Here is a 17,857-nt window from a genome sequence, read left to right as displayed (position 1 = left end):
GCAGTCCAGGTTTGTTTTCTGAGCTACACAGCCATATGCTTAATTGCCTACTGAACATTTCTTCTCCAATGCTGATACATCTCCAAGCTCATTAGCAGCCACACTGAACTCAGTAATTTTCCCACGCCACTCCGTATCAGTACCTCTTGTTACATTCTGTGGTGGTTTGACACTGTATGTATCCCAGAAAAACACGTCCTTAAATTTAATCCATTACTGTGGGTGTAAATCCACTGTCAGTAGGAACTTTTGATGAAGTTACTTCAGTTAAGGTGTGTACCACATTAATCTGGATGGGTCTTAATTCTATTATTGGAGTCCTTTATTATAAGAGAATGAAATTCATATATATACATAAGTAATTTATATATAATAAATAATTTTAACCATGCATACTCCTTCAAAGGATCTAAGGGCCCCCCAGGAGTCCATGGACCATGCTTTGAAAACCAGTGGTGTGGAGCAAGTGTGGAGGTGGACGGATGAACTAGAGAGAATCCAGGTGAGAGGATGTGATGGTGGCTTGGATTAAATCAAGGCAATATATATATACAGAGACACACACATATTCAGGAAAAAGCTGAAATAGAACTCAGAAGATACCAGGAGATGCCACAATGTGACAGAAGAATCAAAGATCACTAGCAGCCGGTCCATAATGCTGGTCTTCGGGGAAGAAGCCATCGCCTTGAAAATGTCTTAATTTGAACAATTTACGGGCCTCAAAACTCTGAGCGAATAAATTCCCACTGCTTAAGCCACACGATTTCATGTCATTTGCTTGTGCAACCCAGGAAACGGAAACATATTCCCTAGCTCCGGAACAGCACCGTCATTCATCAGATGCTTATGCCAAGATACACAGACATCTTCCTTGACACTTCACTCATCTTTTGAATTTGTTTCTACAACCACCATCACTAAATCTAGTCCAAGCCACCATCAGTGGTGACATAAACAAATGTGAGTTTTTAAATATAAATGTGTGTGTGCATATAACTGTATAATGAAATGTGGTCACGTTGTAAGATCTCCCTAACTCAATGAATCAGTATTTTTCACAGATCAAAGAAATACAAAAGAGCACATAGTAGTGGGACTGGATCATAAGAGACATTTCACTGGAGAAGATAAACAGATGGTTAATAAGCACCCCAAAAAATGTTCAACACCACTAGCACACATTAGCTATTAGAGAAAAAGAAACTATAATCATAATCAGATCTCAATACCACCTACTAGAATGGCTAAAATAAAAAAAGTGACAGCACCAAATACTAGTGAGAATTTGGAGAAAGTAGGTCACTCATACACTGTTAGTGGGAATATAAAATAGTACAACCATTATGGAAAATAGTTTGGCAATTTCTTAAAAAATTAAACATTCAATTTCTATATAACCCAGCTATTACACTTTTGGGAATTTATCCCAGAAAAAATTAAAACTATGCTTGCAAAAACGTAGTACACAAATGTTCCTTGCAGCTTTTTTTTTCTTTTTTTTTTTTTCTTTTTACATGGGCAGGCACCGGGAATCGAACCCTGGTCCTCTGGCATGGCAGGCGAGCATTCTTGCTTGCTGAGCCACCGTGGCCCGCCCCCTTGCAGCTTTTTTAACAGTCAAACCTGGAAACAACTCAAGTGTACTTCAACGGAGAATGTTTAAACAAACCGTGGTATATCCGTATCATGGCACTACCACTTAGCAGGTAAAAGGAACAAATTATCGATGCATGCAACACACTAATCCCAGCCAGTTACATACCATATGTTTCCATTTATATAACATTCTTAAAATAACAGAATTATAGAGAGGGAAAGCAGATTAGTGGTTGCAGGATTTAGGGATGGAGGAGAGGTATGTGTATACGCAGGTTATAAAGGGGTACATAAGGGACCCTTGTGGTGATGGAACAATTTTGTATCTTGGCTGTACTTGTAGTTACATAAAGCTACACATGTGATATAACTGCAGAGGAGGACTACACACACACAAATACAAAAATGAATGCATGTATAATTGGTAAAAGCTGAATATCCTTTATATGGATTATGTCAACATCAATCGTCTCATTTTGACATTGTACCATAGTTATGCAAGACGTCAATAGTGGGGGAAGTGCGGTGAAGGGCGCATGGGATCCCCCTATTACAACTATCTGAATCTGTAATTACAAACAAAACAAAAAAAGACCAAAAATGCTACAACTTCCTACAAAGGTAAAATAATTCAACAAAAGTGCAAGACAAACCAATCGATTCTAATATAACAGATATGAAAAGTTCACTAATATGATTTCAGATTCTACATAGCAAATAATTTTTAAGAAACTACCATTTGCTAAATTTTGTCACAGTATCAAAAAAATTAATGCCAATTATTTTGAAAGGTTATTAAAGTATGCCTCTATTTTGCAACTTCCACTGGAAATCAGAATCTCTAATTACATATCTGAGTGACACCAAACTGTCTTCATATACTTCAACCAAAGTAATTTTATCAAAACAGAATAAATGTAGAAGCAGACACATGATTCCAGTTCTCTCCTATTAAAACAGATATTTGCAAAAAACATATTATTTTTCTTTAATTTTTATTTTCAAAGTTATTTTTCATAATTATATTATTTATAGTAATGGTAATTTATTAATGTTATTTTAAAACAAATTAATATATATTTAAATGTTTTCTAGATATGGTAAATATCCACAGGCATAATCCACAACAAGAATTTTGGAGGATTCTCAATAATTTTTTTTAACTTGGTGTTCTTTATTCATAATAAACCAAAATATGTAACAGTATTTTATTTATTAATAATTAATAATTCTCATAAGTCACTTATTTATTTAAAGCCTTAAAGCCACTATCCTGTGTTCATTCTCTAAATGCTAATTTTTTAAATGTTTGTTTTTTATTGTAAAATATAACATATATACCAAAGCAATGAAAGAAAAAGCAATTAATTTTCAAAGCACACTTCAACACGTAGTTATAGAACATATCTTAGAGTTTGTCATGTGCCACCATTCCACCACCTCAGATTTTTCGTTCTAGGTGCTTCAAAACACCGAAGGCTAGAAGGAATATTAACATAGTGGGTCAGCAGTCATATTTGTCTGTTAAATCCTATTTTCTGTTATAGTTTCTCCTCCTTTTATCCCTCTCTCAATCTATAGGGATCTTTAGGCAATGCCCATTCTGACTTTCTCATGCTCAGAAGGGTCCTCAATAATTTTTATGAGTGTAAAGGGATCTTGAGGCTGAAATACCTAAGAACCACTGTTTCACACTATTACAAAAAACAACCCAAGCAATCTTTGGTAAAAACACAAATCTTGTCACATCATTCTACTTAAAAATCACTTCTGTGACTTCCTATTGTCCTCTGTCCAAAGTACTTAATATGGTCTACCAAGCTCTCGTGGCGCGGGACCTGCCTGACACTGTTTCTTTGCACCATTCATTTCTACACTGCAACCAAACTGTCAGTGCTTTGAGTTTCTGGAACTCACCCTACAGCGTTTCATATCTCTGGGTCTTTGCACAATGCTGTTCTCTCTGCCTGGAAAGCCAGTCTCACCATCAACCTCCTTTCACTTGACTAATTCATCCCTCAACATGCTTAGCTATTACTTCCTCAGAAAAAACTTCTTTGACCCTAAGAATAAGATTCTGAAATTAGTCAGTAATTTAATGTCTAATTCCCCACTATAATGAAAGCTCCACGATGGCAGTTCTTATCTATTTGTCCACCACCGTGTAACTTGGACATACTGTTCTTTCTAATTGCAGTGTCCGCCCATTTTCTACTCATTGACCTAAAAATATCTGCTCATCCTTAAAAATTTGGCTCAGGCGCACCTCTTCTATGAACCCTTCCCTAATTCCCCTGAAATGCATTGTGCTACCACTGTACCCAGTACATATGTGATAGTTATCAACTTCCTGCCTCTCAGACCTAAATGTACTCTTCAATATATACTCTGTAATAAACAATGTAAAATTTTATTTTACAAAAATGGAAAACTCCAGGTTTAAACAGTAGATGAAGAAATTACCTATAGAGAGTATCAGTCTTGACTGGCTAGTAGACAGGTTTAAAGAAAGTTACATAGAACAGAAAAATAAACCAGTCTGAAGGAAAGGGAAACACAAGGTACAGGAAAGCCCTGTACCCCACCAGACCCGGCAACAAGATCAACTCCTACATACCCAGTCTTCCTAGAGTCAAAATATTATTTCTGTTTCTACTCTGCATCAGGCTGGATGGGCTCAATTTCCAAGAAAGGAATTTAACCTTACTTTGTCTGCTTTTTTGTTTTAAAATATTTCCATTGAATCTAAGAAGGGGAAACAAAAACAAACAAAAAACACCAGATTTCTGCTTAACGTATTTTTCACTTACCAACAGAGGTTGAAAAAGACAAGAAAAAACATTAATGGTGATGGCGCAGAAACACACCTCACTCACTCATGGTAAGCATATTAACTGTTACTATTTGCTAGCATAACAGACATACATCATAGAGCTGTTCCAAAATGCTATCCATGGAACGGACAGTCCTTAGCACCTTGCTACCTCCTCGGCCTCAAAACTCAAGCAGGAGCCAATCCCTTGGCAGGTCAATGACCAACAGTCTGGTGAGAAAAAATTCACTCCAGCAATTAATTAGATTCATCTCTCAGGAATTTGCCATCAGGACACAGAGACTGAATCAGATAAGTGTCATGAGCTGAACTAGGGACTGAGGTTGCCACTGGAGCCATGTGCAATGTGATTAAGCAGAGGAACCTTGTTTGGAATTAAGTGAAAGCAGCAGAAAAGTGGAGGGGGACCGAAATTTGAAAACCTTAGGGTAAAAACTGAAGAGCCTCCTCAATACTGGCCCATGTTCTTAAGATATAGCCACATTTCACTGGCTGCTCTGTATCATTACAATAAATCCTTCTTTTGCTATAGCTAGTGTGTGTCTGTTCCGTGCAACCCACAGGGCCTAGTCTAAAACAGAAATGGATACTGAAAATAGATGGTAATTAATATTTTAAAATGTCACCTTCTGTGTGAGACTAAAGCAAAAAATTTTTATTAGTTACAAAATTTATATTTTGACTAGTGCATCTCCTAATATAATTTATGTAGATAGTCTGATTGAACGCCATAAGTACTTGGAATCTCAGGTAGGACATGAGATTTTGCTGGTTTGTCCAGAGTGATGCCCCGATGAATCCCAGAGTGATTCGATCAGTGAGTGGAAAAGTAGCTGCAAAACCCCCTTCGGGGAGTGGTGAGAACGGGGAGAAATTCAACTTCCCCAAGTTGAATTCTTGACATTCTCACAAGCAGTGTGGACAACCAAAGCTACAGGCAGAGCTTGGGGTTTGTTCATACGAAACTTAACCCCGCAAAGGATAGGTCAAGTCTACTTAAAATTTAGGCCTAAGAGTCACCTCCAAGAGAGCGTCTTTTGTTGCTCAGACGTGGCCTCTCTCCAGAAAAAAAAAAAAAAAAAACAGAAATGGACGATCAAAGACAGCTGAAGCTAAAAAATCCTTGCAGCAAATATGGAAGGTTGATGCTTCTTTTTTGTTGTGCAAGGGATAGCAGGATCATGCTGGGTAAAGGTAATCCTTAGAACTTTATGTACCACATGTACACATTACAAATAATTGCTTGCCCTACCCACAGCTCTTTCCAGAGTAATTGCCCAGAGTTCCTGGAAGAGAAAAGATTAGAAAGCACAGACTACTGTCCCTTCCAGCAAGTTAACTGGACTTGCAATGGACATCTGACAAGCCCAGCCAAACTACATTAAAACAAGTGAAAAAATAATCTAAAAGACAACCAGTACTTAACTAGCTGGTAAACAGGTCATGATCCACCAAGAGTTCCCATATTGGGCATTACACAAAATGTGTATGAAAAGTGGGCTGTTTAGATAGAAGACTGGTATAGACACTAAAAAAAAGAAAAAGAGAAAGAAAGATAGAAACAAGGATAAAGAGATCAGGCAGGGTGGGCACCAGTGACTCAGTGGCAGAGTTCTTGCCGGCTAGAGACCTGGGTTTGGTTCCCGGTGCCTGACCATATAAAAAAAAAAGAGACGAGGCAGTATGTAAGTGATAAAGCAGTCCCTGCCTTAGAAATTCTGGTTGCTAAAGTATGCGTGCTTTCTTTGTTTTTTGATGCCTGAAACTGCAACAATACTTTTTTTTTTTTAACTTGAGTGCTGAGATGAGTGAATTTCTGTTTTTTACAGTTGAGGGTGAAAACCAGAATAGATATTATCCAGTGTAAGTAAAAAATAAAAGTATGTGCCTGGTGGGGTGTGGGGACAATTATTTTTAATGATACTCTTACACAAAAATGTTAATACTAAAACATATCGAACAGCTTTATTTACAAACACAGAAAAGCTAGTAACCATCTCAATATTCAAAGATGTTAACTAACCATTATGCATTCAAATATGCAATACTATGCATTCTTTAAAGCTGTAGAAAAGCACAAGAATCCCTTTCCATCCAAACCCATGCTCCCTGACTTAGAAATCAAACAGATTCAGATTCCAAGAGATACTTGCATTCAAGGACATGGAAGGCTATTCATGAAATATGAAGTGAAAATAAGTTATAAAACAGTATATACTGTATTTTTGTTAAAAGTACCACATTCATGTTTGTAAATATGCATAAAAATGAGACTATTTCACACAGGCAATTTTCTTGTCTTTTTTGAGGTTTCAACCATGATCTGATTTCCAATAAACAATAAAAAGTATCTTAAAAAACTAAATAAAGACTTTCTTTATAGACCATAAGGTAGAATCTGGATAACCAGGTCCTACTCTACTACGGAACAGAAATATACTGAAGTTTAAAAGAAATTACAAATGGTAGCCACTATGGAAAACAGTTTGGCAGTTCCTCAAAAAGTTGAACACAGAACTATCATATGCCCCAGGAATTCTTCTCCAAGGACAGACCCAAAATAATTGAAAACAGGGACCTGAACAGACACTTGTCTACCAGTATTCACAGAAGCATCATTCACAAAAGCCAGAAAGTGAAAACCCCCAAAAGTCCATCAACAGATGAACAGATAAGCAAAATGCATATACAAACAATGGAATATTATTCAACCCCAAACAGGAAGGAAAGTCTGATACATGCTTCAACATGCATGAGCTTCACGAAAACATTATGCTCAATGAAATAAGCCAGACACAAAGGACAAATAATGTATGATTTCATTTGTATGAACTATCTAGAATAGGCAAATTCATAAAGACAGAAAGTAGATTAGAGATTGCCTAGGGACAAGAGGGAGGGTGGAATGGGAGGGATATCTTAATGGATACAGAGTTTGTCTGGAGTGATGGAAAAATTTTGGAAATAGATGGTGATAGTTACATACACTGTGAATATAATTAATGCCACTGAATTGTACATTTAAAAATGGGTAAAATGGTAAATTTTATATCACATATATTTTACCACAATGAAATTAAAGAAAAAAATTATAGACAGTGGGAAAAAAGCAAGCAGCATAAATGCTTGGATTCTTCAGGAAAGAAAAAAGAAAGGGTGAATGAGATGACCTGAGGGAGAAAGAAGGGGGTCTGAGGACTTTATACCAGCTAGAGGCCTTATTGCCCAATAACAACTAAATCTAAAATAAATGTTCCACTCTAGCCAAGTCAGTCTCTTCACTATCTTCCCCCTCAGTCATTTTTCCATTATGCTATTCAATCTAATTCCCCAGTGTAGACTGTCCTCCACCCTACTCTAATTGCAATTCAAGTCCCTCTTCTTCAGAAAGCAGTTTCTGAGTATTCTAGTCAACAGTTACCGCTCTCTTCCTTAGAAATAGGTACATTTTCAAAATCAAAGATCTATTTAAAAGGAGTTATTCAAAATCTTTAAGTTGTAGACAGTGCACTGGAGTGCCAAACTGGTAGCTCCAGAATATCAGAAGTGCAAATCATGATAAGCGAAATTACGTAAGTGCAAAATGTAATCAATGATGTGTCCTCTGTTAAAAAGCAGAAACCACCCAAAAGTTCATCAACATATGAACGGATAAACAAAATGTACAATGGAATATTATTCAGCCCTAAAAATGAATGAAATTCTGATACACACATCTATAAAGACAACTTGAGTATATAAATTTGAGAAGCAAAAAATATAAAACAGCAATTAAAAAAAACCCAGAAATCAAGTATTAAATGCATTAGTATTTAATAAGGCCAGATCTGATTAGTGCAGCAGACAGTCCAGCTAGATCACTCATCCCCTATTTCCAACAACTCAACCTTGCCTTTCTCTACTTAAAATGCTGCAAAGCTAAACGCTCCATCTTTCAGCCTTCTTGAAGTTATGAGTGGCCAGTGGCATTTTGGCCGGGGAGATAAAGGCAAAAGTCCCCAGGGAGGGGAAGGCCACAGTGTCTCAGCAGACAGAGTTTTCACCAGAGACCTGAGTACAATTCCTGATGCCTGCCTATGTAAAAAAAAAAAGAAGTCCCCAGGGAGGGCTTTTTTTTTCTTTCCCACACTTTGTCCTTTTAGCTGCCTGCAACATGGACTTAATGCCTAGAGATGCAGCAGCAATACTTTTCAACCATAAGAATGCAGGCAAAACCAAAAGAAAGAAGCCTAGGTCCTTACAGACACCAGTATCACAAGCCCAATTCGTCCACCTCCAGACTTCTTTTTATGTGAAATAAATAAACCTCTATTTGTTAAAGTCACGGTACAGTGGGTTTTCAGTTCTTACACCTGAAGGCATTCCTGATACAGCTAGCATGGAACTCAGAAGTCTGTTCTCAACTATCTTTCCTCCCCAACACGTGGGACAGAACAGTCTCTTCATTAACAATTACTCATTGCAGCCATGATTCTCAACCTTGTAGGCACCAGAATGTGAAATGGGGCAAAGAAGACAGTGGCCCTGAACCTTGATGACTACCAAAGCAATGTCACCTGGTAAGCACATTTAAGAGGTCGATATGGCCCCTTCATAAATGCAACAAAGATTTTTTGTTCTGATGATAAACAAGCAAAAAAACCTTCTAACCCAAGTTGCTCTTTCTTTCCAAGTCAATTCTTTTAAATTTGATTTTCCTTTGAGTAACTACTATGAAATCACTATGGAATTACTATGAAATTACTGAAATAATTATTAATAAATTCCAATAATCACTCTATAAAAGAATCGGTGTATTGGCTCCACCACATAAAAACCAAATTTCTGTTTTGAAGGCATTTATACTTATAGGTACTGATTGTATTATTGCAGTTTTCATTGCTATAAAACCCCTGATGGTATAAAAACCTCAGTTATGCACAGATGCTCATGATAGTTTAGTTTCCAACAGAGTTAATTTAACTTTTACATTATTAATCATTCTCTTTTGATGCATTTTAGATCACTTGTTTTTAGCAGCTTCTTACTGATTCCCTGCATTTGGGAAATACACGCCATCTTTAATTAGGCATATTTACACAAATTATCCACAACAAAGTATTTTTACTCAATTTTCAAAACATCATCAAAGATGAAGTTTAACCTTGAGTTAAAAATTTCCAGGCCAGAATCACTAGGTTTTGGGAGGAGTAAAGGGAAGTAGGAAATCTTTCTTACAAACATCAATTTTAGTTTCTAAAATTAAATGAAACTCATCATCAGTGACACAATTAAAAAAAGAATGGAAGAAAGTCATATAGCACTAAGAAAATGATAGATCTCATTAACAATAAATATATCGATATAAATCACTGAAACTAAACATGCAAAGTAACGGCTGTTGCCCTCATTTTGGTAAACTGCTTATTTTTACATGTCAACCTAATTCTAAGACCAAGATCTTCTAAGATAATCAAAAATATCTTAATCTTTTCACAAGCACAAGGAAATACTGTTACTGGCAGTCTAGGATATTTAAATCTATCAAAATTTAAAGAAAAATAGGGGGTGCAAGGGTAGCTCAGTGGTAAAATTCTCACCTGCACGCAGGAGACCTGAGTTCAATTCCCGGCCCACGCACTTCCCAAAAAACAAGCAAGCAAACAAAAATTCAACAAATGGTGCTGCAATAATGGGATACTCACATGGGAAAAGAATGAAATGTGACCCCCACCATACAGCATACAAAAAATAAAAATAAAAAATCTAAAGACAAATCATGAGAGCAATACTCTTTTATTAAATAAAGCAAGAAGATTGACCAAAAGCTCCCTCCAAAATTTCTTGCAGTAGAGCTGGCAATTCAATTTATCTTTTCATACAGATGTCACTGAAGTTCACAAAGAAAATAATCATTCTTCCAAACAGGTCTTCCCTTCATTGCCTGATTGCTAAAGTTATTCAACTGTCAACAAAATCAAGATCTCCTCCCATTGCTCTGGGGTTCAAAGAAGTTCACTCTTCTAAGACCACAGACCAAAGCTTGTCCCATCAGGTGCTGGCAAGTGTCTGTCAAAAGTGTCAATGCAAACCATGCCCAGTACTAGATTACAACTGAAATCTGTGGGTCCTGATGATGATTTCTATTCAGATGATGGCAGGTAAAGAATAGCTGTGGGCACCATTCATTTGAAAAATTTTAAAAATGCATTTAAAAGCTACATCATCGCTTAGGTTTTTTCTTTTTAATTGCATTAGCAGTTTCTTTGAAAAAAATTATTGCTAGTTAACTTAGATCTCTAAATGAGAAGTTATAGGCCTACAACGCCCTCAAACAAAAGTTGTCTCAAGTTTTTAAAATGGAAGAGATATGTATAGGTATAGCTGTTATAACACTGTGGAAATAAATTTTAAATTTCTTCAGTTCAGCTTGACAAATGCATTACTACTAGAAACTAAACAAGCCCAAGAAAATGTAAAGCAACATTACCATACTTGGTGCCTCCAAGTTTGGGTATATTGAAGAACTTCTTAAGTGAACTGTCATTTAATGGTTCAATAAGGTACTCAAAGGCGCATCCTGGAAAAAAGAACACTTTCAGTTAAACACAGCTACAAAGTATCTTATTTAAAGGGAAGATACCTGGGAACCAGCTTTGTCCAACAGAATATTCTGTAATGGTGGAAATGTTCCACTTCTGCGTGTCCAATGTGGTAGCCATTAGCCATACGAGGCAGCACTTGAAATGTGCCAAGAGCTACTGAGGAACTTTTGAATTTTATTTATTTTACTAATTTAAATCCAATTAAAAAGATACAGGTGGCTAGTGGGTACCCTATTGCACAGTACCGCTCAAAACCATAACGCCTGTCAAGTAAAAATTTTTAAGATAATTAACTCTCCCCTGTAAAGAGATAAGAATGATTTAAGTGATGTACAGGCATGTTTTGGGAAGACGTTCTGGAAATTGAATAAGTATAAACAGAACAATTTAAGAACTCCACAATTATTTTAGAGGGATTAATCTTTTAAAAAAGAATCAAGAGTTGGAGCATCCAACAACAGACAAAAGTAAAAGCAACACAAAACAATGAAACAAAAAACCTTAAGACCTCAGTTATGCCTTAAGACTACAGATAAAATGTGAACAACAACAACAACAAAAGTGGACAACAAAATATCTGGGTAAACTAGGAGATCTCCCTAAAAGAGACATCTCCTGGTTGTGCACGAATTGAAGCCGAACAGCAAAGTCGGCGGCAAAGACCCAAGGATCTCATTTGAATGTCCCCCAGTTCCTAACGTTCTCTGGGGAGGTGGAGGGGAAGCAGTCTCGAAGGAAAATAAGATTCAGATCTTTTGTGCAGACTCATTGTGGTGGGCGGGCAGGACCCCCAACGTTGTTAGGGCCTTCGTCCTGGATAAGGCCAGATAAGCACAGCCCACGTTCAGAATCATGTTTTTTTGTGGTTGTTTTTCGCTTTTATACCGGGCGAAGAGAGGGGTGGCACGGGGAGGAGTCCCAGCGCTACCTTCCAGGTCGGACAACCAGCTGACCAGTGCTCGGCCTCGACCGGCTCTCACACTGTGCCCAGAGGCAAAGAAAGAGGGAGGGGCTCGAGGCAGGACAGCAGAACAAACAGCTAGCGGCGTGGAGCCCAAACGAGGAGCCGCTGCCCCCCACCCTCATCGCTCACAAATGCAGGGCGCGGAGGGGAGGCTGGCGGGCCTCCTCCCGACCCCGGTACTGAGGGGTGCCGAGAAGCCGCCGGGCTGAGGCGGGCCGCACCGGTCCAGGCCAGCGGCGGAGCGCGGGCCCCGTCGCGGTCGCCCTGGCTGGCAAGGGCGGCGAGGCCCGGCCGCCGCGGCCTGGGTGCAGAGTGCGGCCCAGCCGGCAGGCCCTGAGGGGAGCACGACCCGAGCACCGAGGGCCCCGAGCGCCGCCAGGAGCCCGCCGAGCGCCTCAAGGCGAGAGAAGCAAGGCATCCTGCGCCCGGACAGCCCGCGTCTCTGGCTGCCAGCCCCAAGTCCGCAGCTCGAAACTGACCTGCACTTGGGGCGTCCATTGCCGGAGACCATATTATCCCTGCGGGGAGGGGGCCGCGGGGGAAGAGAGGGGAGGCGGGCGGGGAATAAGGGGAGGAAGACAAGCGGACTGGCAGGGGAGGAAGGAAGGAAGCAGGCTCGCGCAAACACCGCGAGAGCCGCAGATTCAGGCTCGGGTCTGCTCTCGCGAGATTTGCCACCCAACTCCCGCGACCTCTTGGACGTGGAAACAAAGAAAGAGAAGGGGGCGGGGCGCAGGGGAGGTGGCCTGGCCGGCCTGGTTCGTACTCTGTGTGGCCTCAAGTGTTCGCTTGGGGTTCCGAGGTCGAGCGCTGTAGAGTCCACCGCGAGTATTTCCGGGGGTTCGGATTCGGAACTCCCAGGAAAGGTAGCCGTACGTTGAAGCGTGGGTGGCCGTGTCATACAGGCCTTGAGGAGAGACTCGTCGGGCCGAGCTGCGCCGCCGTCGGCGCTCGGCCTTCGGTGGATGAACGACTTTCTCCTTGCACGCCTGTATTTCAGTCTTTCCCGTCCTCCTCACGCCTTCCCAACAGTTAGTGGTGTTTAAATTTCTCCCGTTTTAAAACTACTCCCCTCCGCCTCAAGCCCTCCCGGCGCGCGTCGTCCAGCGCCGGCCGTCCTACTCCCTCCCGTCGGCTGCCACCTCGGAGTCGCCCGCGCCGCTCTCCCTCTGCGCCCAGAAATGCTTCAAGCCGAGGTCCACCGTGGACATTCTTGCTCGGTTTGCTTCCTTGACCTTTGGGGAGAAGTACTCTTACGGCAGCCGTGGGGACCCCAGGCGCTACTTTGTTTTCGTCTTCCTACCTTGACGGCTGCTCCGTCTCAGGCTTCTCTTCCTCTTCCTCTCTAGGGCTCTGACCTTGCATCTCCTCTCACTCTTCGTTGTCCCTGGCCCATGTCACCCTCTCCGTTGGCTTCAGTTATTAGTTATATGCTGATGCTTTCCAGGATACCTGTAACCCCACCCCGTACGCTCAGCCCAGGAGCGTGTCTTAGCACCTGTTGGGCGCCGCCACTCAGACTCAAAATCCCCAGAGCTGAGCGCCACGTTTTCTCCCTAAAACCCACTATTCCCTTTGTATTGCCTGTATCCATGAATGGCACCACCATCCACCGAGTTACCTAAGCCAGAACCCTGCCCATCGTCCCCGACTCTTTCACCTTCTTCATTTACTCATTGGCCGGAGCCCTGCCAATTCAAACCCCAGTATACTTCCTCTATTAATTCATCTTTCTTAACATTTCCCCAGCCACTACCCAGGCCTAGATTTGGGCATTTCCTGTATGGATGATTATGACAACTTTCTCCTCGTAATGACTCTGGAACATGAGAGCCACCCTTATTTCCATCTTCTCTGTGCGGGAACTGAAATTTAGAGGGGTTAACCTGTCCAGTACTAACTCAGCTGCCAAGTGACTGGGTCAGGCTTAGAACTCAGTTCCCTATGGCTGAAAAGCTCATGTTTGCCTTCATGATCTGATACTTCATACCTATTGTTCTTACCTTTTTGCATTTTCTGTTCTGGCTACACTTAACTTCTTTTAGACAGAATCGCTGCCCTATGACCTCTGGAGTATCCTACTTGCTCTTCCCTCTTGGAACACTTGCTGTGCCCTGTCAAGCCAACCCTTACTGATTCTTCAGGCTTCTGCTCATATGTTACTTCCCACAGGAAGTCTTCCCTGACTGCCTCCTCATCCTGAGGCTGGGTTGGGAAGGTGCTGGAATGCTTCCCTAGCACCTTATTTTCTATTAAAGCTCTTTATTACACTTGCTAGTAATTACGTATTTAATATATTACCCACCTTTCAGTTAAATTTTTTAATTAATTGCATGCAGAATTACCAACAGACTATTGAACTCACACTGGCTTAAACAGCACAGACCTGCAATTGTCTCACATAACCAAGTCTGCAGTAGGAAGTCCAATATTGTTGCATCAGATGAGCCATGTAATCAAAGACCCAGTTGATTCAGTGTTTTAGTCCTATATTTCTCGGCATTTTGGTTTTCGCTACTTAGATTTGTTACCTCATAGTCTAAGATGATTGCAACATACAGGTTTATGCTGTCCTACAACTTCCACAAACACGAGGGAAGGTGGTGCAGAGCACCTCCCTCTTTTATTAGAGAAGAAAATATTCCCCTAAGGGTCCACAGCAGACCGCTCATTGGTCAGAAATTAGACCAGTAGTTCTTAACCCATTTAAACCCAACATCCACTTTTAAAAACAAATATTTTATAACATCTTCTTTACTATCCTGACATAAAATTCATAGATAGTAACACCTATACACAACAATAAAAATCCACATGATGCCCCAATTGTAATATAAAGTATTAGATACTAATATATATTCCAATATATAGGTGCACAGGCATGTCTAAATTAGTGATATAATGATGTAGTCAGATGTTTGCATCTATTTCTAATGAATAAGTTTGGTTTTACGGGACCTAAAATAATATTCAACAGAATGTATATAACACTCTTCAATTATTTTTGACATTTCAGAATAAGGACTAAATGCATATATTATTATGCATAAATATATATATATGTCACAAAGGCATGTATAAATATATATGTATGGGGGAGGGGTGCAAGGGCAGTTCAGTGTCAGAATTCTCACTTGCCATGCAGGAGACCCAGGTTCGATTCCCAGTCCATGCGCTTTCCAAAAAACGAAGAAGCAAGCAAAACAAACAAAAATTCAACAAATGGTGCTGCAATAATGGGATAATCACATGGAAAAATAATGAAATGTGACCCCACCATACAGCATACAAACTATGTATATATATATGTCTATATAGACATATATGTCTATGTAGACATATATATATATATGTGTATATATATATATATATACATAGGATGTTTGTAACACTTAGAACTAAACTCTCCGAGAAAAGATGAGTCTGAAAGGCATTGGTTTTAGAAGTCAGGGGGCTAGTAAGAAAAATTATCTTGAGGTATCTGTTAGCTGACTGGAGGAAGGGAAACATAATACGAAAGAGGTTGATCAGGGTCCCCTAGCTGTGTGACTCTCAAACTTCATTACGCTGTAGGTAATGAATGGCCAGTTCAAATGGAGACCATAAAAACATATTTGGTGGCTCAAATATCATTGGAAGTATTGTCACCTTTGACATGATTTTCTGAGATGGTGAAAAACTCTTGGTTTGGTTACAAACAAAAGAAAATGCAACCTTCCCTGTTTTTAGATGGTAGTTATATGCCTTGAAAATCCAGTGTATATTAAAAACCATACACAAAATACCAATAAATGGGGTTAAATTCTAGGCCCATATAATTATAAGCAAATTTGTGGTTGTTATTGTTGTCACTATGCTCCAGTGTGTTTACCTACCTGAATATCAGGTGGCACATTTAGTGAGGCAGATTGGATGATTCTTTGCTATGCATTTCTGTTCTGTGAAATGCAGATCCTTTAACATCCTGGCCTCCATTCATTAAATGCCAGAGTTCTCTCACTTCCCCCCTCAATGGTGACAACCAAAAATAAATACCCTCCAATTTCCCGAACATCATTTAGGGGACAGTCCTATCTCCATTGAGTAGCACTAACTTAAGATCTCTCATGATTTGTCCGCTATAAACATTCCGTCTTTTTATAACAGTTTTTAAAGGCATAATCCACATACCATGAAAATTCTCTGGTTTTTAAAAACTTTCTATTTTGAGATCATTGTAAGAAATAATGCAGAGGACAGGATTCCCATATGCCCTTCCTCCAGTAATAGCCACATAACAGTACAATATCACAACCAGGATGTCGACTTTATTCAGATGTCACCGGTTTTATATGTGCAGTCCACGTGTGCATGTGTGTATTTAGTTCTATTTTGTAATTTTAGCCCATGCGTAGGTTTGTGTATCCACCACAAAAGCCAGGACACGGAACATTTCCATCACTGAGAGGATCCCTTTTGTCACCATGCCCACTTCCCTACCATACAGCCAGAATCACTGGGAACTACTAATCTGATCATTTTTATAATTTTGTGATTTCAAGAAGGTTATACAAATGGAATCATATGACATGTAGCCTTTTGGGATTGGCTTTTTTAACTCAGCAAATTCCCTCGAGATCTTTTTAAGTTGTTATGTTCATTCCTTTTTAATTTTTTTAACTTATTATTTTGAAATTCTTCAATTTTTACAGGGCTACAAAAATAATACAAAGGCCATAGAGAGAATTCCATTATACTCCTATCCCCCTATACACCCAGACCCACCAATTTTAACATTTTGCCACAATTGCCATATCATTTTATCTATCTCTCCGTCTATCTTTCAATCCATTTTCTGAACATTTGATTCTAGGTTGAATACATCATGCTCTTTGAACACTTAAAACTGCTACTTAAATTTCCTGAGAACACAGATATTCACTTTTGTAACTACCTTAAACACAGTTATCAAGTTCAAGAAATCCAACATTGATATAAAGCTTATTGTCTATATTCCAATTGTTTCATGTGCCCCAATAATGTGTCTTTGAGCCTTTTCTCCTCCCTTGCTAAATCTCACCCAGGCTCATGTATTGCATTTAATTGCATTGTCTTTTAGTTGCTCTAATCAAGAGAACATACAATGCAATGTAAACTTTCCCTTCGCAACCATTCCTAAACATACGCGTCAATGGCATTAATCACATTCACATATTGTGGTACCCTCAACACCTACCATTACTAAAACTTTCCCATCTTCCCAAACAGAAACCCTATACCCATTATGCATTAACTCCCTATTCTCCCTGCCCTTCGCTCTTGGCAACCTGTACCTTAATTTCTGACTCTGTGAGCTTGCACGTTCTCTAATATTTTCTTTGTAGTTACCATGGGGCTTACATTTAACATTCTAAATCTATAACAACCTTGTCTGATTTGATATCAACTTAATTTCAATCATATACACAAATTATGTACCTATACCCTTCCATCTCCCCATGTTCTTGTCACAAATTGCATATTTGTACATTATGAATCTAAAACCACTTATTTATCATTGCATTTTATGCATTTACCTTTTAGATCCTGTAGGAAGTGAAGAGTGGAGTTACAAGCCAAATATACAGTTGTACTGGTGTTTAGATTTACCCATGTCCTTACTTCTCTAGAGATCCTTATTTCTTCATACGACTGTGACCTATTCTCTACTGTCCTTTCCTTTCAGCCTTCAGGGCTCTCTTTAACTTCTCTTGTAAGGCTGGATCAGTGGTGACAAACTCCTTCAGCTTTTGTTTATCGGGAATGTTTTAATCTCTCCCTCATTTTTGAAAAACAACTATGCCAGAGGCATAATTCTTGGTTGGCATTTTTTTTTTCTTTCAGCACTTTAAATATGCC

The 17,857-nt window shown here is 39.5% G+C and overlaps 1 protein-coding gene across 4 annotated transcripts in view; it reads right to left on the bottom strand.

Annotated features, from left to right (window-relative positions):
* The window catches only part of IREB2 (iron responsive element binding protein 2), a 73,508-nt gene extending 60,206 nt beyond the window's left edge, over nt 1-13,302 (bottom strand). For 2 of the 4 annotated variants that reach the window (XM_077128578.1, XM_077128577.1), the window contains exons 1-2: nt 12,460-12,596; nt 10,902-10,991 (exon numbers count right to left, since the gene is read on the bottom strand). In XM_077128578.1, the coding sequence (XP_076984693.1) occupies nt 10,902-10,991; nt 12,460-12,478 (109 nt within the window). In that variant the 5' untranslated portion in view covers nt 12,479-12,596. Of the gene's footprint in view, nt 1-10,901; nt 10,992-12,459; nt 12,597-12,746; nt 12,818-13,283 lie in introns of those variants that run through there. The other 2 variants (XM_077128579.1, XM_077128580.1) reach the window with 2 other exon arrangements.
* Nucleotides 13,303-17,857: the final 4,555 nt, after the last annotated feature.

This window comes from Tamandua tetradactyla, chromosome 14, assembly GCF_023851605.1.
Source record: "Tamandua tetradactyla isolate mTamTet1 chromosome 14, mTamTet1.pri, whole genome shotgun sequence".
NCBI classification, from domain to species: Eukaryota; Metazoa; Chordata; class Mammalia; order Pilosa; family Myrmecophagidae; genus Tamandua; species Tamandua tetradactyla.
The sequence above is the reverse complement of the archived record's forward strand: the minus strand, read 5'-3'. Positions and strand labels throughout refer to the sequence as shown.